A 27313-nucleotide genomic window follows, 5' to 3' on the forward strand; every position below is an offset into this window, starting at 1 on the left:
GCGCAGTTTAGTCATCATAGTTCATGGATCATGAGCAAATCATCTTACAAAAGTGTCTCTCATGTGTTAATCATGCAAGGCTGATTTTATTTTCCCCATGGTCCACTATAAAGTAATGGCTTCAGGAAGCTAAAATGCTTATCACATTAACCTCCTCGGCACCATCAATGACGTCCTGGCCTGGCTTAGAGAAAGGGCAATTGCACCCCACACTGGTATGATTTTAATGATACAGGACATTTAGCCACCAAAGACACTTTCTACAAATGACTTCAACAGATACACAGAACCCATCCAGATCTGTCGAAGAATTCAGAATTAGTGACACGATCTCAACATCTCAGGTCCTTCATAGTCACCAGTCCATGTTTACAGCTTTGGTGACCCAAACCATGATTTAGAGACATATACCTATTAGAATTCCTCCTTAGGCAGTTTTAGATGTACACTAGTATAGCTAAAAATGTTTTCTACATATTTTGGGTACTTTTTTTTCCTTTTGCTGGTTACTGAAAAGCTACATTCAGTCTATCTAGGCTCTGAGTGGGCAGTCTTTTCCCTAAAGTGATATAAGGGGGCCGTGCTTTGAGCTGTCTGCCAATAAGATTCATCCCTGCTGCTCTTCCTCCCCTCTCACAGCTTGCAGTCTCAAAAGCAGAAGAGATGCTGCAGCTGCATCCCCCAGAATAAAACATCCAAAAAAAGATTACCAGATACCAGTCGATTGATTAATTTTTCGAATGACAAGTGTATTTTAACAAACTCTAGTAAAAAAAACTCTCTAAGGTTTACCTCTAAAATAGACTTGCTGCCACCACCCAAAATTGGCCTCCATGAAAAATAGGTATTGTTCAGATAGGAATCAAATTAGAAAAGACGCCAATACGCATTAGATGAAAGTTGGCTTAACCAGTTGACATTGTCAGGATTAACTGTCCTTCTACTTTAATTGGGGGTCTCCAGACTATCCTTCCAAAGATGTCGGGGGAAGATAAGGTTTGGGCTGTTTCAAACACTTGACCGATATGTCCTCCAGGGGATAAGTCACTGCAAATGTTGCCTGGTAGCAGCTCTCTCCACTATCTACATTTGAAACCTCGGCCAAGTGGCGGTATCGGGAGAGATAACTGTGGGTCGTTGGCTGTCACATGTGTATGTGACGCGCCCCCTGGGCCATATTCTTTAGGGGGAATATCCGGAGCCGGATCAGATGGGGGTTGTAGTCTTCCGAGTGGCTGTGACCCGGTCCGTGCCCAGGGTGTCAAACTCAGTTGTATGTGGCAGTCATACAGATGTTATAAGTTCTTTATTGTCGACTACGCCACCCGTTGTGTTGCGGTCACTGTGGCCGCCGCTGCAGCAGGGTCCGCTGAGGCTGGTGGTGTAGGTGCAGCTTTGGTGATATAACCCCCAACGGGTGGGGTATAGCCTCAGGGGGATCAGGTGCAGAGGATGGGAGTTGTGGTGATGCAGTGTAGACGGCAATCAGAGACAGAGTCGGGTTATGCAGTTTAGGATGTTTTACTCACTGCTGATGTTCTGGTCACTCCAGCTTCGAGTGACCTCCCGAGCCGTGCTGCGTCCACCAGGTTCTGGATCCAGCCAACTCCCAAATAAGTCCGGAGCGTGACCCTGAGCTCTCCTTCTGTCCTTTCTCTGGCCGTCCCCACTATTGATCCACCCAGGTCCAGCTCCCTCGGGCCTTCTGTTGGGAGACCCTTGGCCTCGGGTTCCCTGACCCTCCTCGTGGTATGCCTTCGTGGTGGATGTGGTGGGTGACCGTGGCAAACGCTGCCCACGGTCTCCGGTCTCTGGCTGGGGTGTGTTTTTGCCCCCACCAGCTTGGGTTCCGGTACCCTGTGCCGACTCTTCACCCGGGGATTTAAGTTGGGTTCTTGGAGTCCTTTTCTTCTGTCTCCCCCTCTGGGTCTCTCTCTCCTCTCCTCTCTCACTCTGGATCTCTCTTCTCCTCCGCTCGCTGACTTTCTCTCTGCAACTGACCCTGTTCTTAGTTGGTGCCCACCTTATATACACCCTCTATGTGTGAGCTCAGGTGACCAGCACCCAATGAGCTCCTATCTTTACCCAGGCTGCTCCCCCTATCTGCCCCTACACTACTTGGGATGTTCCACCCCCCTCCCACTCCAGCCAGGAACAGACTCGGTCGTACCTGCACATTTCTAAGTGGGAGTACCGTCGGCCTGTTCCTCGGAAATGGGATGTATGTAGTGCATGCAGCCTACCGAGCTCAGATCCACACTCCATCCTTACCCGGGAGTGGAATATCACACCTCTGGGTTGAGGTGCAATACCCCTGTAGCAGCCGAATCCTCAGGGTGCTACATATGTCGAACTGAAGATCCTACTGGAGTGTCCATATTGTATGTCTAATATATGGATGTGAATGTTTCAATAGCTTTAGTAACTTTCCCTACAGCAGCTCTCTTTTTTTCTTTACTTTCTGCAATAATAGGAACCTTTCTTGAGATTCATGTGGTCCGAATGATGTGCAGGATAAATGTTTATCTCTGAAACATGCTTTGAAAAGTCCTCCAGGGACTATGCATCTAGTCTGCCACCAGTCCCCGTATACTTCTCACCTCTTTACTCCCCATTACTGACAGATGTCTCCTATACAAATGTGACACCCCAGGGGTCTGGTTGCCACAGTGATAGAGATATTACGTCTGAGAGCAGGTGGGAGGTCTCTTGGTCAGGGATCCTATGCATGCCACACCTCCTGCCCAGTCCTGGGAGGGGAAGAACTTCCCCTATATAAACCTAGGGCTGAGGCAGGGTTAGTGAGTAGAGAAGAAGTAGAGACAGAGAAGCAGATATAGGAAAAGAACATCAGGAGCTCTGAGGGAACAGTGCTACAAGGAGTCAGGGGCTGGCAGCTGCAGAGCTCGCCCTGACTGAGAAGTATCACCGGACCCGGAGTCCGAGGCTGTGGGGACTAATCTCTACCCAGCAGCAGAAACCGACCGGCAGGGGATTGCAGGTCCTCTGGCCCAGAAACCCGAAGGCACGGTCACACGCGTGGGACCAGCACCGCCATCGTGGAGCGGAAGCCATTAGAAGGCCCCGAGTCACCGGCCATACGGGTGAGCACCACACGGTACACTCAGGGACGTGAGCTACTTTTACCCGCCTCTAGCAAGGTAGCCAGAAGAGTACAGTTAGTTGGGAAGGCCTACAACTCCGCCTGGCCAGGGGAGATCCCATCTGCTCAAGGACTGACCAGGCCCCAATTGCTAGCAAGTACTCCGGGAGGGTCTATCTTTGTCACCAGTAAAGACCCTGAACTACACCGCATCGTCTCTGAGTGGTTCCTGCTACCCCCATCATCCACGTCGGCTGCCCTGAGGCCATACCCCTCCCGTTGGGGGTTATACCATCCACGCTGCACCATCCTTCCACCGGCCTCAGCGGTCTGCCCTGCAGCGGCAGCTCCATAGCTGCATTCAACGGGTGGCGTAGTCATCCACCATCTACTGCTAATAGACTGCCACTTAGTCTGACTCCCTGGGCACGGACCGGGTCACCGCCACGAGACTACTACCCCCATCTGATCCGTCTCCGGGTAGGCTCCCGCGTGCGCAACGCTGCGCGACTCAGGCCCAGGGGCGCGTCAACTTTTGGCGTAGTCGGCAGGATTTCGTGCCCGCAACCACCGGGTACTGCGTGCCTGAAAAAGAGACTTTTAAAACTTACCATCCGTGAAGTTTTCCCGCCATCCGGCGCCATCTTCAGCCTTCTTCCCGCCATCCGTGAAGATTCCCGCCATCCGGCGCCATCTTCAGCCTTCTTCCCGCCATCCGTGAGGTTTTCCCGCCATCCGGCGCCATCTTCAGCCTTCTTCCCGCCATCCGTGGAGTTTTCCCGCCGTTGGCCGCCATCTTGAAGACGCCGCGCGGGAAGAAGAGGGGCGTGGACTCCGAAAGCGCGCGAGAACTGAAGCCCCGCCTCACGTCCGGACGTTGCGTAAGGTCCTGGAAGGAGTCCAGCAGACGCCGACGTCACCGGAGCGCGACGGAAGGTCCTCAACCCTGACGATCTACTGCGGAGCCGCGGCCTACGGAACAGGATCATCGCAAGGTAGGCCACGGTCCACTAGGGGGGAGGAAGATGTCGGATACGGAGGAGAGCTTCACTGCCTCAACCCCCGCCAGCGCCACCGCTGCTGCAGTTATGCCCTTCACCATGCCCTATATCCCGGGAGCAGCTTGGCTACCCCAGTACTCAGGGGAGTCACATACCCTGCATGACTTTAGAGAAAAGCTGGATAGCCTCTTCCAGGTGTACCCCCTCACAGAAGAGCAAAAAGTGAGCATCCTGGTGGCCCAACTAACCGGGGCAGCTAAAAGGGAAGTAAAATCCTGGCCACCTGGGAGGAAGACTGTCGCAGGGATACTAACCCGGCTGAAGGATACCTTTGATACCCGCACCTCAGCCGAGATTAAGCTTAGATTCTACGGGTGCAAGCAGCGAGCGCATGAGAGTATAAGGGACTATGCACTAAACCTACAAGAGGCCCTGAGGGCCATTAAGCAGACCGACCCTGATGGAGTGGGAAACGAGGACAGGCTGTTGACTGAACAATTTATAGAGGGACTGTATTGTAATGCCCACCGAACCCAGTTGCGGGCGATGGCCTTACAGGATCCCCATCTGGGCTTTGCACAGTTCAAGGACAGAGCCATCCGGGTGCTCCGAGAACCGGCACCGGGTGGCGTTATGACCCACAGGCGCCCAGCTATTACTTACCACCAGGAGGCGGCGCCCTTGTTGGCAGGGCCTGTGGGAGCTGATGCGCAGGCTTTGGACAATGACCCGGCTCCAGACCTACACCATCAGGTCCAAGAGCTAGCTAAGAGCGTTGCTGCGCTAACCCGAACTGTGCAGTCTTTACAGGTTTCCACCCCAGGGAAGATCCAGCTGGCATCCGGACCGGAGGACATCCCGTGGCGTCGACCAAGGAGGACCCCACCGGCCAGAGGAAGACCCAGTGACCGATACAGCGAGGACGGACGACCCATCTGCCGCCGCTGCAATCAACCCGGACATATGGCAAGGTACTGTTCTTTAAACGGGCACAACCTGGGGTAGAGGGCCAACCCCCAGGAAAAAGATCACCAGGCCCATCGAACTGGCGCGACAGATATGTGGGAGGACGTCCAGTCTTGCCGGTGGTACTGGATGGCATTCCCATGAGTGCCCTACTGGACACCGGGTCGCAGGTCACCACCATCCCGTACGTGCTCTTTAAGCAGTACTGGAATGACTCGGATATTACCCGCTACCCTGACGACGACTTGAGTATCATCGCCAGCATTGGCCAGCCCGTGCCACAGATCGGATTTAAAGAGGTGACCATCAAAATCGGTAGAGTCGAACTGGCAGCACAGGGACTGATCATTGTAGATATTGACAAACATGAGAGTCACCCAAAAATAACTCTAGGAACTAATGTAATTGAAAATTGTCTTGCAGAGGTGATTTTCCTTTTACAGCAGGTTGCCAAGAACGCCAGCTCCGGCGAGCAGCGGGTGCTCCAGAAAAAGATCCGGGCACTGATGCGACGGCAACAGGTGGAACTCTCCGGTGGTGAGATTGGTAGCGTAAGAATGTGTGACCCTTTTCCTATTGCCATGCCCCCAAAAAGTGAAATGATGATTTGGTGCCGGGCAGCTATTGGTCTGAGAGGTAGGGATTACCAGGCAATGGTAGAACCAGTTTACTCAGACAGTAGGCCCACCATTTTGACAGCACGGGGGGTGGTTGATGTACGCCATGGGAGGGTGCCCGTTCGCATAATAAATATCGGGGAGAGGGAAGTGTACCTGCCCCGGTATGCCACGCTAGCCAAATTATATACCATTAACCAAAATTCTATACAATCTGTGGAACCCTTGCCTCCATCTCACCCGGAGGAAGGTAACGGCTCTAAGAAAAACATAGAGGACTGGTGTCAGCAACTACATCTGGGTAATGACTCCACTCCCTCACACCAGAAACAAGGAGTCTATCGGGTGGTTCAGGAGTACGAGAGAGTGTTCAGTAAACACCCGTTAGACTTCGGGCGAGTCAAGGGGGTAGAACACCACATCCCCACGGGAGACCATCCTCCTATAAAAGAGAGGTATCGACCCGTACCCCCTGCCCACTACCAACACGCCAAGGGGATGCTTAGAGACATGAAGGAGGCTGGGGTGATCAGGGATAGCTGTAGCCCCTGGGCAGCTCCACTAGTCTTAGTCAGAAAAAAAGACAACACCAAGAGGATGTGTGTAGATTACCGGAAAATCAACCGTATCACACACAAGGATGCGTACCCCTTACCAAGGATAGAGGAGTCATTGGCTGCTTTAAGATCTGCTAACTTCTTCTCTACCTTGGATCTCACTAGCGGGTACTGGCAGGTTCCTGTAGCAGAGGCGGACCGGGAGAAGACCGCATTCACCACCCCGATGGGACTTAGCGAGTTCACCTGCATGCCGTTCGGACTCTGCAACGCACCAGGAACCTTCCAACGACTAATGGAGTGTTGTCTGGGCCACAGAAACTTTGAGACGGTCTTGTTGTACCTGGTCGATGTCATCGTATATTCCAAGACGTATGAGGACCACCTGAAACACCTGGCGGAAGTGTTCGAAGCTCTGGCGAGTTACGGCCTAAAGGTGAAACCCTCCAAGTGTCACCTCCTGAAACCAAAGGTGCAGTACCTGGGACACGTGGTGAGCGCTGACGGAGTGGCTCCCGACCCTGATAAGATCACCGCAATTAAGGAATGGCCAAGCCCCTCCAGCGTAAAAGAAGTGCGGCAGTTCCTCGGGTTGGTAGGCTACTACCGAAGGTTTATTCCCGGTTTCACCAAAAAGGCAGCACCTATGCAGGACCTCCTGATAGGCCAGTCCCGGAAGGCCAAGAACCAGAAGCCGCCCTTCAAATGGGAGGAGTTGGAAGAAGAGTCCTTCCGCCAGCTGAAGATGGCCCTCACGGGGGACGAAATCCTGGCGTACCCGGATTATAGCCAGCCCTTTATCCTCTACACCGACGCCAGTAACATCGGGCTAGGAGCCGTACTGTCCCAGATCCAGCAGGGGAAGGAACGAGTAATCGCCTACGCCAGCCGAAAACTGCGACCCACCGAAAGGAACCCCGAGAATTACAGCTCATTTAAGCTAGAGTTCCTGGCCGTAGTATGGGCAGTCACCGAGCGCTTTAAGCATTACCTTGCTTCTTCCCGGTTCACCGTGTACACGGATAACAACCCGTTGACACACCTGGACACGGCAAGACTCGGTGCCCTAGAGCAGAGATGGATGGCCCGTCTGTCCAACTACGAGTTCACAATCAAATACCGGGCCGGACGCTCCAATACCAACGCGGATGCCCTGTCCAGAATGCCCAACCTGCCGGACGAAGGAGAAGATCTGGAGGGACTGGAAGAAGTTGAACTCCCTGCGTTCCACCGTCATGGGACTATCCAGTATTCCCACCGGGTAAGGAGTAAGCAGGCTGCTACGTTGAACCCCTTACCTCACTACAACTGGGCGGAAACGCAAGACAGCGACCCTGCCGTCCGACTGGTGAAGGAGATGCTGACTCGCTCGGAGGCTTGCCTTGAACCAGACGCTCCGGAGGAAGCCAAACAACTATGGGCAGAGAAGAGTCGACTGTTCCTTTACAAGGGGAAGTTGTGCCGCAGAATGGTTAACTCCCGGACGCATGAACTACTCTGGCAAGTAGTGGTGCCACGAAGAGACGCAGCCATGGTGATGGAGGCATACCACGACGGAGCTGGACACTTCGGGTGGAAGAAGCTGGAGTTCCTGCTGCGCGAGCGATTCCACTGGGTAGGCATGAGGGGAACCATTGAGAAGTGGTGCAGAGACTGTGGCCCGTGCAACCTGAGAAGGAAGGACCGTGCCAGCCAGAAGACTCCCCTGCAGTCCATCGTCACCCGGCAACCGTTGGAACTGGTAGCCTTGGATCATGTAAAACTGACCCCAAGCAGAAGTGGCTACGTCTACGCGTTAACCATCGTGGATCATTACTCCCGGTTCTTGGTTGTCGTCCCCGTCAAGGACTTAACGGCTCAAACAGCAGCTAGAGCCTTCCAGCAGCACTTTTGCCGTCCACACGGGTACCCGGACCAAGTGCTGACGGACCAGGGACCTGCCTTTGAAGCGGAGGTCTTCCAGGAATTCTGCAATCTGTATGGCTGCCGGAAGATAAGGACGACACCCTACCATCCGCAAACTAATGGACTTTGTGAGAAAATGAACCAGGTGGTAATGGATCTTTTAAAAACGTTGCCCCTGGAAGAACGCTGTCTGTGGCCTGAGAAGTTGCCCGATCTGGTGGACCTATACAACCACATCCCGGTAGGTTCCACCAACTGTACCCCGGCTTACCTAATGAGGGCAAGACCTGGTAAGTTACCTGTTGACCTGGAAATGGGAGTCCTGACACCCGAGGACACTTCACCAGAAACAGACTGGGACACGGAGAGGCAGCAGCAGTACCGGAGAGTACAGGAGAGCGTGGAGCGAAGTCTCTGTCAGGCTAGGGAAAGACAAGAGAAAACTTACAACCAGTATGCTCCCGCTGTTCCCCTGGTACCCGGAGAGCAGGTCTTGAAGAGGAAGAGACGGCTCCACAAGTTGGACGACCAGTGGGAAAAGGACCCGTACACCGTACTGCCCTCAAGCCACGAGAACCCGAAGGTTTGTACCATCAGTAAAGACGGAGGGGAAACCACAGCTATTGTATCCCGGGACCACCTGAAGAAGTGTCCCGAACAACTGAGGAACCCTGAAGAGGAACAAGAAGACCATCGACCCGTAGAGGAAAGGGAAGATATGGTTAGTACTGTGCTCGGGGACTTCCCTCGGTCTTGGACTCAAGTCAATGGTGCAGTTGTGGTACCCGTACTCACCTTCCTCCAACCAGCATCCCAAGCACCTACGGAGCAACAGGTAGAGCTGGAAGAACAGCTGGTCCAGGAGGCAGAAGACCCCACACCCGCAGACCAGGAGGATCAACCCTCTGCTTGCAGTGAGCCTGCCATATCCCTAGTGAGCCAAAGAGCCGGTAGACAGCTGCCCAGTTTACCCTTGACAGCTCCTACACCCTGTAGTTCAGGGCTAGGCAGTCAGCTCCGTAGGTCCACTAGGGCCACTAGAGGCCAGTTACCCGCACGGTGGAGGATTTGAAGTGTATAAATTGTTTTATTTATGTTTACCTGTGTATTGTTGCTTGTGTATAATTTTGTGTTTCTAGTTATTTGTAGGAGTCCTTGGTGGATTTACCGGGAATCCTTGTACATAGTTGGAGCGTAACCCAGGACGGACTAAAGACTGTTAAGGACTCGGGGTAGGACAAACCCCTACCTGGTTACGTCTCCCTGTTTTGGTGAAATGGACACCTTGCTTTTCTTCAAAGACTGCACCCGGTTACGGACATGCCGTAACCATCTTTATATGTTTTTCTTATTGTACTATTATTGTTTATACCTTGTTATGTTTTTCCAAAAATATGTTTAGTCCCGGAGTACTAAATTTCACTAGGGGGGAATGTGACACCCCAGGGGTCTGGTTGCCACAGTGATAGAGATATTACGTCTGAGAGCAGGTGGGAGGTCTCTTGGTCAGGGATCCTATGCATGCCACACCTCCTGCCCAGTCCTGGGAGGGGAAGAACTTCCCCTATATAAACCTAGGGCTGAGGCAGGGTTAGTGAGTAGAGAAGAAGTAGAGACAGAGAAGCAGATATAGGAAAAGAACATCAGGAGCTCTGAGGGAACAGTGCTACAAGGAGTCAGGGGCTGGCAGCTGCAGAGCTCGCCCTGACTGAGAAGTATCACCGGACCCGGAGTCCGAGGTTGTGGGGACTAATCTCTACCCAGCAGCAGAAACCGACCGGCAGGGGATTGCAGGTCCTCTGGCCCAGAAACCCGAAGGCACGGTCACACGCGTGGGACCAGCACCGCCATCGTGGAGCGGAAGCCATTAGAAGGCCCCGAGTCACCGGCCATACGGGTGAGCACCACACGGTACACTCAGGGACGTGGGCTACTTTTACCCGCCTCTAGCAAGGTAGCCAGAAGAGTACAGTTAGTTGGGAAGGCCTACAACTCCGCCTGGCCAGGGGAGATCCCATCTGCTCAAGGACTGACCAGGCCCCGATTGCTAGCAAGTACTCCGGGAGGGTCTATCTTTGTCACCAGTAAAGACCCTGAACTACACCGCATCGTCTCTGAGTGGTTCCTGCTACCCCCATCATCCACGTCGGCTGCCCTGAGGCCATACCCCTCCCGTTGGGGGTTATACCATCCACGCTGCACCATCCTTCCACCGGCCTCAGCGGTCTGCCCTGCAGCGGCAGCTCCATAGCTGCATTCAACGGGTGGCGTAGTCATCCACCATCTACTGCTAATAGACTGCCACTTAGTCTGACTCCCTGGGCACGGACCGGGTCACCGCCACGAGACTACTACCCCCATCTGATCCGTCTCCGGGTAGGCTCCCGCGTGCGCAACGCTGCGCGACTCAGGCCCAGGGGCGCGTCACAAACACATAGGGAGAGACCTGTCAGTCTATAGGAATAGGGACCGGCCTTCGACTAGTCATCCAAGATACATCGCCTGGTCTGCTGCCAACATTTTCCAAAATATGCTTTTTCTAAAATGTTGCGGCATTTCAGAATCAAAACCTACATGGATGTAATGGTATAAGGAGTGAACTAAAATCTTCAAATTTATTTCTGGAACATAAATATTGAGAGGACAGCTCAGTCAGCAAAACCAACGCGTTTCGGCCAGAAGGGCTTATATTCTGGTCGAAACGCATTGGTTTATGTTCCTGAAATAAAGTTGGAGATTTAAGTCTGCTCACAGAGTGCCAGATATACTTTTGCCATTAATGTCTCGAAAGCTCATATCCCTGTGCACCGGTATGACGATTATAATGCTAGACTGGTGAGCTGGAGTTTTTTTGCATACATGGCTGCCAGTGTATAGTATCAAAACCTAAAGGGGTTCTATAATAATTATTGATGGCATGCCACTAAGACATGGCAAGGAGTCAGGTGTAAGGTGGTGTAGACTAAAGCTGGTAATAATGTTTTACTTAGCTGCATAGAGAAGAAAAGGGGACAATGCTGCTTTCTTTCATATACAGTGCCACACATGGTCATAAGTGGTATTGCAACTCTGCTCTATGGAAGTGAATGGTTCTGCGTTGCAATACCAGACACAACCTGGCATATTGCTGTTTTTGGAAGAAAGTTCTTATGTTCATTATGCTGCGCTTATAGGTAAGGAAGATGAGAATAAATTACAGGGATTGTATAGGATTTGAAAAGCATGGGTATTTTTTTCCAGAAACAGCTCGCCACCTGGTTATAGGCGGTATTGCAGCTTGACTCTATTGAAGTGAATAGGGCTATCGATACCTGTGGCTTTGTTTTTGGAGAAAAGCAGTTTTCTTTACCATGCTGCACTTATATGTAAAGAAATAGTGCAAATTAGAGTCCAAATCAGAGCAAATTAAAGGGATACTACTGGATTAGAAAGACATTACTACTTTTTTTAACAGCACCACACCTGATCCTAGGTGGTATTGCAGCTAAACTCAATGGAAGAGAATGGGACTTTGCTGCAATACCGCACACAGACTGTTTTTGCAACAAAACATTGAAGATTTTCCAATTTTTTACAGTCCCTTTAAGGAAGAAAATGAAAAAGAAACTGCTTTTTTTTCTATAAAGGCATTACCCATTTTTTTTTTAAACTATCTCAATAATAATTATTCGTTCATCACCCCAGGAACTCATGATTTTATGTTAATCCGATCGTGACAAAGAAGAACGGATCCATTCCTATAATGCATTGAGCTTTTAGCCTTTTTGTTGCAAAAAAAAAAAAAATAGCTTCCAAATCTACAGAGAGAATTTTTCAGCTTTCCTGGCGAGGGAATCAAAATTAATTGTACTTAAAAAATGGCCCACATCTACTTCTAACCTGCGATGAGTAAAAATGTTAAAGGAATACATTTGGTTCAAGTGAAATTTATAGGCAATTTGTTAAAGTAGGAGCGCCCATTAGAAGGTGCATTAAAGCCATATTGGTTTTAATATGCCACTCAATAACTGGAACAGAGGTTATAAATGCAGCTTAACCTCCATTAAGAATATTTTTGAAAATGTTTTAATTTTAAATTATTTGGGGTGTATACTAATAAATATGACAACAGCCTGTGTTTTTTTTTTCCCTTTGAAATTTCACCCTTCCCTCGGCGCAAAGTAACCTACTGACATTTTAAGCAGCCACTTAATCAGCAGCGACTGTAGGAAGGCAGAGAAGTGGAGTCAAGATTTCTCCAGACCGGCGGTAACCCACCCATCCCACCCCCCCGTCCTTGAAAGAGGAAGACAAAGGTTTATCCCGGTCGTCTGTACTGCAAAATCATCTCATTTAAATGTGAAAGAGGATGCCAGGGGGATCCTGGATAATTGCAGCAAATGCACAGAGGATCCTGTGTATGTAGAGGGCATGTGCCACATGCCGCCCAAATACATGATTATTACGGATGCAGCGGAGCTGAGTTTGTCATTTGCTCAATTTTCAAAATCATTACCAAAAGGGGTTGTATAGAATAACACGACCAATTTTCTCGTACGAATGGTGCCCGTAATTTTCACGGATAGCGCTCATACTTATGGGGAGGTGAAAATGGCCAATATTTTCCTTGGACCGAGTAGTCCACAGAAAAAAATCAGACATGTCCGATTTTGATCAAAGTAGTCAATGCAAGTCTGAGTACGTGAAAAAAATCAGACTGCACTCTGATGACATCTGAGTGCAGTCCTATTATCACGGACTGACACATAGGAGAAGGAGGAGAAAAACTAATGCCACTTTGGTCAGAGTAATCGGACCGCTTTTCAGGACGCGTGCACCTATCATTGGGGAAACATGGCTGCTTTCTTTCACCAACAGCTATGCACCAGTCATTTCAATATTGCTGACCTGCATTACTGGACACACTCTGTAGACAGATTTTTTGCTGTTTGTGAAACAAAGCAGCCTACCAGTCCGACGCTGACCCCAGCCGGCTGTTTCCAAATTGACTGACAAGTCTCACTCCATGTACACAGATATGAGAGACCTGTCACTCACCTGGAGCAGGGTGGGGAGTAGTCTACCAGGGCGGCGCCAGACATGTTTCATCTAAGCCTATGGTTCTTGGTTGGATCTTCAAACTGTGTTTTATCTGAAATGGCGCAGCCTTTCATAGAAAGAAATACCCAGCTGGAATTGTGAGCATTCACACGTTCGGTATTTGGTCAGTATTTTATATCAGTATTTGTAAACCAAAATCAGGAGAGGAACAATCAGAGGAAAAGTATTATAGAAACACATGCACCCAATGTCAAACTGGGGAGCCAAGGGCGCTACAAGTAACATTGACTTTGAGGGGCCCACTTTTCACCTGCATGCATATATTACACTACCCTCGTTCACAAATTATTCTATATCTCTATATAATAATAAACTTGATAATTTGGGTAACGAATATTGAGATGCTGCTTTTTTCTGTACAGAGTGAATCAAGTGAATTATGCCATGAACTGCCCATATAGTGGGGTTGGGGACCCATATCTGCACAGGGTCCCACCGAAGGATTCCCCTGTTCCCCTATGGGCCAGTTCGAGCCTGCATGCACCACTTCTGTATTTTTCACCCATTCCTGGTTTTGGCTTACAAATACTGATGTAAAATACTGACCAAATACTGTATGTTTGAACGTGGTCTGGGGAAAATCTGCACATACACTCAGTGTACCCGCAGGAGAAACTCACATGTTACGGATGTGAAACACGCACCGCAAGTCAGTTTACACTGACTAAAAAAGAAGTGCAGTGGGCAGAAGATTCCTATAAATCCCATCCACTTTGCTGGAACTGTAAGACGCAGCATTTTTGATGCAGCAAAAATACCTAGCACCAAAACCATTGCCTGTTTGTTAGGCAATCCCCATATGTGTTGCAGCTGTTTACCAGCCACAAAACATCCCGCTGCAGGGACTAAAACATATCCGAGCACGCCCAAGATACTCAGCGAGACCGCTCGCTCATCACTACTCTGCACACATTACCAGTGCAGCCTAAACCACACTTGCTTGGTATGTATTTTGGCATAGACCAAAACCCACAACTGCCTAATACATGCAGGTTAAAATTTGTGCCAACCACAGGTAGGAAGCATGGTTTTTACATCAGCCTGACTGTGTGGTTTTTAAAATGAGCAGTCTGGCTGTCACTTTGTCCAAAAGCCTTTCAAACCACAGTTGCGCTAATAGTCAGACTATTTTATGTGTGCACTACCCAGTATGCCAGGGAAACAGGACTCGAGGACTGGCTGTGATACACAAGCCAAAGGTTGCTAACCCCTGTTCTAGATGAATGCATCATAAAATGTGCAAAAATAGAGCATTTTTATTATTATCATCATTATTATTATTAAAGGGGTTATCCAGGACTTTTTTTTTTACTATGGACCTAAGAAATAACTGGCAGGTAGTTGTTAGCTACTTGCCTGTTGTGCCCCGCACTGATCTCTGTCAGCACAGAGTAGTCTTAGATCGCTCCGGTCAATGATTCAGCGACTTCTGGTGGCATCACGTTGACAGAGCAGTGGCTTCTTTTCTACTCTGCTCTGTTCACAGGGCATTACTGCCAACATCCTGCTAACTGACAGCCGGCTCCCCTCTGCCTAACTGCGCGGAGCCAGCTATCAATCAACATGACATCGGCGGCAACACTATCGATGGAGCAGTCCGCAAGAGGAAGAGCTGATCTGTTGACATGGAGCAGTTGAATCGGGTAGAACAGGCTTGTTCGATTTTAAGCCCATAGTAATAACAAAGATAAAAAAGTCCTGGACAAAACCTTTAATCACATATATAAAAGAATGATAGATCATTTATTTATCAAAAATAATTATTTTTTATTAATCTGATCCAAAAGAAAATTTCATACTTATTAAAAATTTTCTTTTAAGCAAACTAACTTTTTTTTTTTTGTTAGTGCCCTACATACAGTAGATTTCAGGAGAACAAAGAATGAACCAAGGATCTTGAAGCCAATAAAATAAATTACCTGCTTTGTCAAACATTTTCTGTTGGCGATGATATTGTAAACTCCTGTTGAGTGACTTTGCAAGATGTCACTTTCTTGAAAATGCTGGCAAGCTCAGAGCTTTCTGGTCGACTTGTACGGTCGCCAAAATGGAAAGAAACCTATTTTCTGAAGTTGGACTTCCAGAATTTGTACATTCTTGGATAATAAAACATTTTTTCTTTTCCTAGTAATAACTCTGTGTTGATTTCTCCAATATTCAGAGTTAACTTTATTACTTATTCATTGACTACATTTACCATGAATCATTTGATCTTATATCTTTCTTTATTGAGGTCTATATTTGTATCTGGCACTGCACTTGCTAGAGTTATGTCACTATCAGCATTACCTGGCATACATTTTGGCTAATCTTACCCTTAGATCTGACATTGAAGGAGAGTAAGAGTCAATGTGCCATCTTCGACCTTATGTTTATGATAAAAGTTTACACTTTACCAAAGATCTCAAGGTCTGGTTTGATCCTAGTCTGGTTTCTCTAGAGGCTTACCTTCTAGAGAGGGGTACCCATTAAGGTACCAACCTTGGTAGCCAGAACCGAAGAGTTTGAGTTTACATCACTCTTTACACCCTATGACCCTTTGGCCAATTTCCTACTTCTTGTTTGTAAAAAAAAAACATTCAACTGGAGAGTCCTTACCTCCCAGTAACCAAGTGGATGGAATAGTCCTTGTTTTCAAAGATCACATAGGTCTGCCTGTATTGTCGATGTATAGTAGTTACGCCCAATACAGAGAGTAACTGTACAAAGGATGGGATATATCAAGGTTCAACTCCATGCTGAATGCTTGTGTTACGGTACTGTTGCAGGATTTCTTGAGGAAAGATGCTCCTTCCCCATTCCTCACACTAGGGGGCACCCTAGTCTATCCCTGTCCCCCAGATTACCCCAGAAGGTGGAGACGCTGAGGTCATGTGCCTTGCTATGCTCCTATATCAGGCGTTATCTTTTCCCTCCCCCACTCCCACAGGGAGGTGCTAAGCCAAAGTGTATAGGATTACACTAACCAGACAGTAGAGGGAAGACAGATAGGGAAAAATGAAAACTGCAATCATGCAAAATACACTCACCAAACAACAGACTGGAACACAAGGGAGGGTAAGATAGGTGAAACCAAAGAATAGAGGATGAGGATGAACATGCAAACAAACTCCACACAAAAATCTCCAGATCAACTCTCCAAATGCCAACTCCAAACACCGAACAACTCTTTCAACTCCAAACCAGGCAGGATGAACTATTACTGGCATTTCCCAAATGCCAGTGGCAAGCATATATACCAGAGTGTCCAACACAGAACAGTTGAGGTAATCCATGATGGAGAGATCCAGGAGACCAACTGAATTGATTAACAATAGCAATGCCAGAGCAAAGAAAACCTGCACTGTTTAGTATGATGGTGAAGCAAATCTAACCAGTGCAGGAGTTCAGGTAACCAAATGCCGCAATCTTCTGGCCCATCTCTGTTGTGGCATTCATCATGGTCTGGAGGAAGTGTGTCACCCCAGGCCTGGATGCCACAAATAATAAAGGCTGTGTCTGAGAGCAGGAGGGAGGTTCCCTGGTTAGGGACAATTAGCATACAGCACCTCCTGTCCCAGGCCAGTAGGGGGAGCTGGCTGCCCCTATAAAAGCTGGAACTGGGGGCAGGGTTAGGGAGAACTGGACGACCTAGCTCAGAAGTGAGACTAGTCCCAGAGAAGGAGGGACTGTTCAGCTGTAGCTGAGGAGGTCGTGAGGCAGTGGAGAAGCCATGAGCCAGGGACGTACGGCGCCGAGAGCCTGTCCTGGCAGAAAGGGAGAATAATCTACCGGGCATTGGGGTCTGAGGCTGTAAAGACTCTAAGTCCAGCAGCAGAGAACCAATCCGCGAGGGATTTCATGTCCTTTGGCCTAAAAAGCCCGGAGGCTCCGCCACAACAGAAGGGACCAGCAAAGCCAAGAGAGGCCAGAGGTAAAAGGAGCCCAAGTTGCAAGCCATACGGGTGAGAGTACACGGCACGCTCAGGGACGTGGGCTATTATACCACTAAAGGGGAGAATTAGTCAGAAAGAGCATAGAGAGCATGGTAGGCCTACACCCTCACCCTGGCCAGAGGGGCTTCCCGAGTGTTCTCAGACATCCAGGCCCCCTTCTAGCCGGTACTGTTGTTGGGTCATTACCATCTGTTATAATAAAGACCCTGAACTGTTTAAGCGGACTCTGCATTCTGACCGTCGCGGACGGAACTATCACCCCCAACATCCACCTACACTACCCTGGGGCTACACTCCTCCCGTGGGGAGTTATTCTACCTCTGTGCTGCACACCAACACCAGCCTCAGTGGCCTGCCCTGCAGCGGTGGTTACCCCTGACCGCAATCCACGGGTGGCGTAGTCGGACATTCAAAACACTGATAAATAGACCGCCACAATTTGGTCTGACCACCCTGAGCCACAGGATCGGGTTGCCACTACTACCCCCAGCATTGTACAGAAGCCCGGTTCCGGGTACCCCACGGCCCAGGGGGCGAGTCAGCAGCAAAGAGACAACTTCCAAGATCCCTCCCAAAACAAACGCATTCCACGGAATAAATACAGAACCTAGAAAAAAAATCTCTACCTCCTGTGACCAAACCCCCTAAATAAATTTCCCCCCTGAAAATAGATTCCAAATCAAACACCATAGATAGTCCGCCAAAATACAGATGCTAGACCAGACCCCCAAATAAATACAGGTCCCAACCCCAATCCCCTAGATGAATACATGCCCCCCAAAACAAAGACAAACCCAAGACCAAATCTCCTCAATAGAAAACAGACCCTGACCAAGTTTAAATACATATATGCACCCTTGAGTACATACAAATCTCAACATATTCCCTCAATTACAAACCTCAGAATAAAAACACAACCCAAATGAGATCCTCTAGATAAATACTTCCTAAGCACAAACCCCAGATTAAACCCCCTATTATATACATACTCCTTAAACAGACCACTTAAATAAATACCCCCTAAGCACAGACCCTTAAACACAGACACCTGATCCCTTAATCTCTGACCTCAAACCCTCTAAATAAATATACTAACCCTTTAAACACCAAGGCAGACCCCCAAAAATACCAGACCAGACCCTTTCAACACAAAGATCAGACCCAATGGATACATACTCCTCTAAATACAAGACCGGATCCCAAAATATATACAAACCCACTAGGCAGATCACACAGTGGACCCTTGAAGTATAAAATCCCTAAATACAGACACACAGAACAGCTCACTCTCCTATTGGGCTTTGGCTTAGGGACCTGAAGAGACAGATCTCGTGACCGTCTCTTTTGTAGATCCTTCTAAAATAAAAGTTCCTGCACACACAATCTGTTACTCACCTATTTCAGTTTCAGCGCCGAGTGTTGTATTGCTCTTCTACTGTGGCTGGCCCCGTATCTATTGCAACCCAACGGTCTCCAATAATATCATGTCACTGGGTCATTTAAACTCAACTCATGGTCAAGATACAAGGAACCAGGAACAAGGACAGCATATAGAAAAGGAAAAAGTGGTAAAATCAGAGATACAGGAGTCAGATGGAAGTAGAACCAGGCTTTGCTGCACTGACACTCAGTCCATGAATGAGAGAACATACTAGATTTACATTGCAGGCCAAATGGCATCCTACCAGCAATGTTCACTGTACAACCGCCAAGAGGACAGCACTGAACATAATGATACTTCAAGTTAATGTTGACTGTCAATCTTTGGCCAACATCCACCCAATCAATGGTCTCCCGTTTCATCCCTTCCTCCTCCTATGAGGAGCATCTCAGCCATTCAAATGTATTTTATATGTACAGTATATACTGTATATAGTTTATGTTTTTATACGACCACATGAAATAAAGTGTCTTTCTTTCCTAGGCTTTCATTTATCCAGTGACAATCAGAATACCGGGTGTGTGCCATGTGTCTGCCACCTCCATGGATCCATTAATGGCACCTGTGATAGCATCAATGGACAGTGCTACTGTCGTCACTCTTCAGCTTCCGGCCGTAAATGTGATCAATGCAGAGAGACATTTTTTGGATTTGATTCGGATACAGGATGGTAGGCAGAAAACTGATGTCTTTTTTTAATTAACAGTCATTTATGATTTGTTGTTGGTGGAGTGCTGGATTATTGGGCTTTGTTCACATGTCCGTTTTATTGTTTCCGTTTTTCTGCTCCATTTAGAACAGACAAGAAGAACAGATAAACGGAATCAGAATCCTGTGTTTGCCGGTTTCAAACGGAAACAGAGGGGCCCCGTTGATTTATATTGGGCTCGTCTGGTTTCCATATATTGTTTATTTTCAGAAGGAAAAAAAAAACATGAAGATCTTTTTCTTACGTCCAAAAAATAAAAAGCAACTGGAAAGCAGATAAACCACAGATAAATCCATGCGGCCCCTCTGCGTCTGTATAAAACGGGAATGCACAGGATTCTAATTCTGTTTATCCGTCCTGTATATCTGTACTAAACACAGCTGACAAAAGGAAATACTGAACGGAAGTGTGAACAAAGCCTTACCCTGATGCCAGAATAAATGCCATTCACTTCAACACTCATCTATCTATCTACATAGAATGATCAGCATAAATGAGTACATCCCCTTTGAAAAGTCAATACTTCACTGAACACAAGAACAATTTCCAAAATTTTGACAAGACTGAGTTTCATAGAACATTTTTTAACCCACAATGTGAAAGTAAGGCTAATAGTGTTACTTTCATTACAAAATCTTCAGTTTTACGCAAATTAGTTGATGCAAAAAATGAGTACACCCCACATGAAAAACTACTTCATCTAGTATTTTGCATGACCTCATGATTTTTCAGGACAGTACCAAATCTTCTAGGCCTGGAATGAACAAGTTGGCGACATATTGCAACATCAATCTTTTTCCATTCTTCAAGAACGAGCTCTCATAAAGACTGAATGCTGGAAGGAGAGTGATGACATCTAGTCTTCATGGCTGTTCAGTTGGGTTCAGATTAGGAGACACTTGGCCACTGAGTCACTTTCACCCTGTTCTTCAGAAATGCAACAGATATGAGTTTTGGATGATTGTTCTGTTGGAAAAGTGCACGTATAGCAAGGGCACGGAGTGATGACGGCATTTTCTCTTTCAGTAAAAACAGTACATCTGTGAATTCATAATATCTTCAATGAAATGTAGCCCCCAACACCAGCAGCGCTCATGCAGCCCTGCATAAGGACACTGCCACCACCATGTCTCACTGTAGGCACCAAGCATTGTTCTGTGAAATATTAATTAAAATCTTACTCTTTTCAAAAGGCGTGGACATATACAGTGTGTATATATATATATATATATATATATATATATATATATATATATATACAGTACAGACCAAAAGTTTGGACACATCTTCTCATTTAAAGATTTTTCTGTATTTTCATGACTATGAAAATTGTACATTCACACTGAAGGCATCAAAACTATGAATTACCACATGTGGAATTATATACTTAACAAAAAAGTGTGAAACAACTGAAAATATGTCTTATATTCTAGGTTCTTCAAAGTAGCTACCATTTACTTTGATGACTGCTTTGCACACTCTTGGCATTCTCTTGATGAGCTTCAAGAGGTAGTCACCGGAAATGGTTTTCACTTCACAGGTGTGCCCTGTCAGGTTTAATAAGTGGGATTTCTTGCCTTATAAATGGGGTTGGGACCATCAGTTGTGTTGTGCTAATAATCTTTTAACCCCAAACCAACATGGATTCATGAGGAATCGCTCCTGCCAAACAAACCTGATTGACTTCTACGAGGAGGTTAGCTCTCGAGTAGATCAGGGGGAACCAGTGGATGTCGTGTATCTCGACTTCTCAAAAGCGTTCAATAGCGTGCCACATAATAGGTTGGTATACAAAATGAGAATGATGGGGCTGGGGGAAAATGTCTGCAAGTGGGTAGCTAACTGGCTAAGGGATAGAAGGCAGAGGGTGGTTATAAATGGAATATACTCAGATTGGGTAAGCGTCACTAGTGGGGTACCACAGGGGTCTGTACTAGGCCCAATGTTATTTAATATCTTTATTAACGACATAGTCAACGGGATAAATAGTAAAATATCAATATTTGCAGATGACACAAAGTTATGTAAAACAATTAATACAAAAGAGGACAGTGCAGACCTACAGAGGGATTTGGATAAGCTGGGTAGGTGGAGCATTAAATGGCAAATGAGGTTTAACGAGGAGAAATGTAAGGTCATACATATGGGAAGGAAAAATGGAAGTCACCAGTACTCACTGAATGGGAAATCATTGGGGAATTCAGAGATGGAGAAGGACTTGGGCATCTTAATTGATAGTAAACTAAATTGGAGTGCCCAAAGTCAGGCCGCTGCTGTAAGGGCAAACAGGGTAATGGGATGTATCAGAAGAGGTATAGCTGCAAAGGATGAGAACATTGTTCTTCCACTGTACAAAGCACTGGTCAGACCACACTTGGAATACTGTGCTCAGTTATGGGCCCCAATATATAGAAAGGATATAAATGAGCTTGAAAAGGTACAAAGGAGGGCAACAAAATTAATAAAGGGAATGGAGGGACTGCAATACCCAGAGAGGTTGGCAAAACTAGGACTATTCAGCCTGGAAAAGAGAAGGTTGTGGGGGGACATAATAAATGTGTACAAATATGTTAGGGGACAGTATAGAGATCTTGCCCAGGATTTGTTCAAAAGGAGGGATATTACGGTAACAAGAGGGCACTCACTAAGATTGGAAGAGAAAAGGTTTCAGCACCAGCATAGGAAGGGGTTCTTTACGGTAAGAGCAGTGAGAATATGGAATTCACTGAGTGAGGAGACGGTAATGTTGGATTCACTAAACCAGTTCAAGCGGGGACTGGATGCATTTCTAGATACCAGGCAGATTTCAGCATATACTTAAAAATAAAATAAAATAGTAGGTTGATACAGGGATTTATTCTGACTGCTGGTTTCAGAGTCGGGAGGGAATTTTTCCTCAGGTGAAGATTGGCTAAATCATTTGAGGTTTTTGCCCTGCTATGGATCAACTTTAGCAATTACAGAACTAATAGGCCGAACTTGATGGACGCAAGTCTTTATTCGGCTTTAAAACTATGTGCAGAAGTCTGGTGGATACACAGCTGATAGTCCTACTGAATAGACTGTTAGAATTTGTATTATGGCAAGAAAAAAGCAGCTAAGTAAAGAAAAACGAGTGGCCATCATTACTTTAAGAAATGAAGGTCAGTCAGTGTGAAAAATTGGGAAAACTTTGAAAGTGTCCCCAAGTGCAGCTGCAAAAACTATCAAGCGCTACAAAGAAACTGGCTCACATGAGGACCGCCCCAGGAAAGGAAGACCAAGAGTCACCTCTGCTTCTAAGGATAAGTTTATACAAGTCACCAGCCTCAGAAATCGCAGGTTAACAGCAGCTCAGAATAGAGACCAGGTCAATGCCACACACAGTTCTAGCAGCAGACAAATCTATTCAATAACTGTTAAGAGGAGACTTTGTGCAGCAAGCCTTCATGGTAAAATAGCTCCTAGGAAACCACTGATAAGGACAGGCAACAAGCAGAAGAGACTTGTTTGGGCTAAAGAGCACAAGGAATGGACATTAGACCAGTGGAAATCTGTGCTTTGGTCTGATGAGTCCAAATTTGAGATCTTTAGTTCCAACCACCGTGTCTTTGTGCGATGCAGAAAAGGTGAACGGATGGAGTCTACATGCCTGGTTCCCACCGTGAAGCATGGAGGAGGAGGTGTGATGGTGTGGGGGTGCTTTGCTGGTGACACTGTTGGGGATTAATTCAAAATTGAAGGCATACTGAACCAGCATGGCTACCACAGCATCTTGCAGCGGCATGCTATTCCATCCGGTTTGCGTTTAGTTGGACCATCATTTATTTTTCAACAGGACAATGACCCCAAACACACCTCCAGGCTGTGTAAGGGCTATTTGACCAAGAAGGAGAGTGATGGGGTGCTACGCCAGATGACCTGGCCTCCACAGTCACCAGACCTGAACCCAATCGAGATGGTTTGGGGTGAGCTGGACCGCAGAGTGAAGACAAAAGGGCCAACAAGTGCTAAGCATCTCTGGGAACTCCTTCAAGATTGTTGGAAGACCATTTCCGGTGACTACCTCTTGAAGCTCATCAAGAGAATGCCAAGAGTGTGCAAAGCAGTCATCAAAGCAAAAGGTGGCTACTTTGAAGAATCTAGAATATAAGACATATTTTCAGTTGTTTCACACTTTTTTGTTAAATATATAATTCCACATGTGTTAATTCATAGTTTTGATGCCTTCAGTGTGAATGTACAATTTTCATAGTCATGAAAATACAGAAAAATCTTTAAATGAGGTGTGTCCAAACTTTTGGTCTGTACTGTATATATATATGTATATTTATATATATAATCATATTGTGTTATCTCTCTCTATGTCTGTTTATCTATCTACTGTACCTTATCTATCAGCTAACTTGATTGATGGAACCAAAAGTCACATACTGAGACTTGCGATAAACAGTCATATTTTTACCTGGATTGCAGGGGAGTGCTGCCTTCCTTTTTGTTTTTCTGTATTTTATGGTCAGTGGACTCGGAGGCTTCTGACGCGCCCCTGGGCCTGCTTGGTGTAGCGTTGCGCACGCGGGGACTACCCGGAGCCGGGCCTGTTGGGGGTAGTAGTCTCGTGGCGGTGACCCGGTCCGTGCCCAGGGAGTCAAACTATGTGGCTGAATATTAGCAGTAGATGTTGGATGACTACGCCACCCGTTGAATGCAGCTATGGAGCTGCCGCTGCAGGGCAGACCGCTGAGGCCGGTGGTACGATTGTGCAGCGTAGATGGTATAACCCCCAACGGGAGGGGTATGGCCTCAGGGCAGCCGACGTGGATGATGGGGGTAGCAGGAACCACTCAGAGACGATGCGGTGTAGTTCAGGGTCTTTACTGGTGACATAAATAGACCCTCCCGGAGTACTGGCTAGCGATTGGGGCCTGGTCAGTCCTTGAGCAGATGGGATCTCCCCTGGCCAGGCGGAGTTGTAGGCCTCCCCAACTAATTGTACTCTTCTGGCTACCTTGCTAGAGGCGGGTAAAAGTAGCCCACGTCCCTGAGTGTACCGTGTGGTGCTCACCCGTATGGCCGGTGACTCGGGGCCTTCTAGTGGCTTCCGCTCCACGACGGCGGTGCTGGTCCCACGCGTGTGACCGTGCCTTCGGGTTTCTTGGCCAGAGGACCTGAAATCCTCTGCCGGTCGGTTTCTGCTGCTGGGTAAGGATTAGTCCCCACAGCCTCGGACTCCGGGTCCGGTGGTAACTCTTCAATCAGGGCGAGCTCTTCAGCTGCCAGCCCCTGATTCCTTGTAGCACTGCTCCCACTGAGCTCCTGATCTCTCTTTCCTATAGCTGCTCCTCTTCTTAACTAACTAACCCTGCCGCAGCCCCAGTTTTATATAGGGGAAGTTCTTCCCCTCCCAGGACTGGGCAGGAGGTGTGGCATGCACAGGATTCCTGACCAAGAGACCTCCCACCTGCTCTCAGACGTAATATCTCTATCACTGTGGCAACCAGACCCCTGGGGTGTCACATTCCCCCCTAGTGAAATTTAGTACTCCGGGACTAAACATATTTTTGTAACATAACAAGTAAAAACAAAAACAGTACAATAAAGAAAAACACATTAGGATGGTCACGGCATGTCCGCAACCGGGTGCAGTCTTTGAAGAAAACAAAGGTGTCCATTTCACCAAAAACAGGGAGACGTAACCAGGTAGGGGTCTGTCCTGCCCCGAGTCCTTAACAGTCTTTTAGTCCATCCTGGGTTACGCTCCAACTATATGCAAAAAGGATTCCCGGTAAATCCACCAAAGACTCCTACAAATAACTAGAAACACATAATTATATACAAGCAACAACAAACAGGTAAACATTAATAAAATAGCTTGAACATTTAGATCCTCCACCGTATGGGCAACTGGCCTCTAGTGACCCTAGTGGACCTACGGAGCTGGCTGACTGGTCCTGAGCTACAGGGTATAGGAGCTGTCAAGGGTAAACTGGGCAGCCGTCTACGGACTCTTTGGCTCACTAGGGGTATGGCAGGCTCACTATAAGCAGAGGGTTGATTCTCCTGGTCTGCTTGTGTGGGGTCTTCTGCCTCCTGGACCGGCTGTTCTTCCAGCTCTACCTGTGTCTCCGTAGGCACTTGGGATGCTGGTTGGAGGAACGTGAGGACGGGTACCACAACAGCACCATTGACTTGAGTCCAAGACCGAGGGAAGTCTCCGAGCACAGTACTAACCATATCTTCCCTTTCCTCTACGGGTCGAGGGTCTTCTTGTTCCTCTTCAGGGTTCCGTAGCTGTTCAGGACACTTCTTCAGGTGATCCCGGGATACAATGGCTGTGGTTTCCCCTCCGTCTTTACTGATTGTACAGATCTTTGGGTTATCGTGGCTTGAGGGCAGTACGGTGTACGGGTCCTTCTCCCACTGGTCGTCCAACTTGTGGAGCCGTCTTTTCCTCTTCAAGACCTGCTCTCCGGGCACCAGGGGAACAGCGGGAGCATACTGGTTGTAAGTTTTCTCTTGTCTTTCCCTAGCTTGACAGAGACTTCGCTCCACGCTCTCCTGTACTTTCCGGTACTGCTGCTGCCTCTCTGTGTCCCAGTCTGCTTCTGGTGAAGTGTCCTCGGGTGTCAGGACTCCCATCTCCAGATCAACAGGAAGCTTACCAGGTCTTGCCCTCATTAGGTAAGCCGGGGTACAGTTGGTGGAACCTACAGGGATGTGGTTGTATAGGTCCACCAGGTCGGGCAGCTTTTCAGGCCACAGACTACGTTCTTCCAGGGGCAATGTTTTCAGAAGATCTATCACCACCTGGTTCATTTTCTCACAAAGTCCATTAGTTTGCGGGTGATAGGGTGTTGTTCTAATCTTCCGGCAGCCATACAGGGTGCAGAACTCCTGGAAGACTTCCGCTTCAAAGGCAGGCCCCTGGTCCGTCAGCACCTGCTCCGGGTATCCGTGCGGACGGCAGAAGTGCTGCTGGAAGGCTCTAGCTGCTGTTTGAGCCGTTAAGTCCTTGACGGGGACGACAACCAAGAACCGGGAGTAGTGATCCATGATGGTTAATGCGTAGACGTAGCCACTTCTGCTTGGGGTCAGTTTTACATGATCCAAGGCTACCAGTTCCAACGGCTGTCTGGTGATGATGGACTGCAGGGGAGTCTTCTGGCTGGCACGGTCCCTCCTTCTTAGGTTGCATGGGCCACAGTCTCTGCACCACCTCTCGATGGTCCCTCTCATGCCTACCCAATGGAACCGCCCGCGCAGCAGGAACTCCAGCTTCTTCCATCCGAAGTGCCCAGCTCCGTCGTGGTATGCCTCCATCACCATAGCTGCGTCTCTTCTTGGCACCACTACTTGCCAGATTAGTTCATGCGTCCGGGAGTTAACCATTCTGCGGCACAACTTCCCCTTGTAAAGGAACAGTCGACTCTTCTCAGCCCACAGTTGCTTGGCTTCCTCCGGAGCGTCTGGGTCAAGGCGTGCATCTGGCCGAGTCAGCATCTCCTTTACCAGTCGGACGGCAGGGTCACTGTCTTGCGTCTCCGCCCAGTTGTAATGAGGTAATGGGTTGAACGTAGCGGATTGCTTACTCCTTACACGATGGGAATACTGGATAGTCCCATGACGGTGGAACGCGGGGAGTTCAACTTCTTCCAGTTCCTCTGAATCTTCCCCTACGTCCGGTAGGTTCGGCATCCTGGACAGGGCGTCCGCGTTGGTATTGGAGCGTCCTGCCCGGTATTTGATTGTAAACTCATAATTGGACAAGCGGGCCATCCATCTCTGCTCTAGGGCACCGAGTCTTGCAGTGTCCAGGTGTGTCAACGGGTTGTTATCCGTGTACACGGTGAACCGGGAAGCAGCGAGGTAGTGCTTAAAGTGTTCGGTGACTGCCCACACCACTGCCAGGAACTCTAGCTTAAATGAGCTGTAATTCTCAGGGTTTCTTTCGGTGGGTCGCAGTTTTCGGCTGGCGTAAGCAATTACCCGTTCCTTCCCCT

The 27313-nt window shown here is 48.0% G+C and overlaps 1 protein-coding gene across 1 annotated transcript in view; it reads left to right on the plus strand.

Annotated features, from left to right (window-relative positions):
- The window catches only part of USH2A (usherin), a 461796-nt gene that overhangs the window by 329846 nt on the left and 104637 nt on the right, over positions 1-27313 (plus strand). The window contains exon 13 of the mRNA XM_073673580.1: positions 19109-19295. Coding sequence (XP_073529681.1) covers positions 19109-19295 — 187 coding nt within the window. The remainder of the gene's footprint in view (positions 1-19108; positions 19296-27313) is intronic.

This window comes from Phyllobates terribilis, unplaced genomic scaffold (genome assembly GCF_046119375.1).
Source record: "Phyllobates terribilis strain yellow unplaced genomic scaffold, ASM4611937v1 Scaffold_3__8_contigs__length_932513732, whole genome shotgun sequence".
Lineage (NCBI taxonomy): Eukaryota > Metazoa > Chordata > Amphibia > Anura > Dendrobatidae > Phyllobates > Phyllobates terribilis.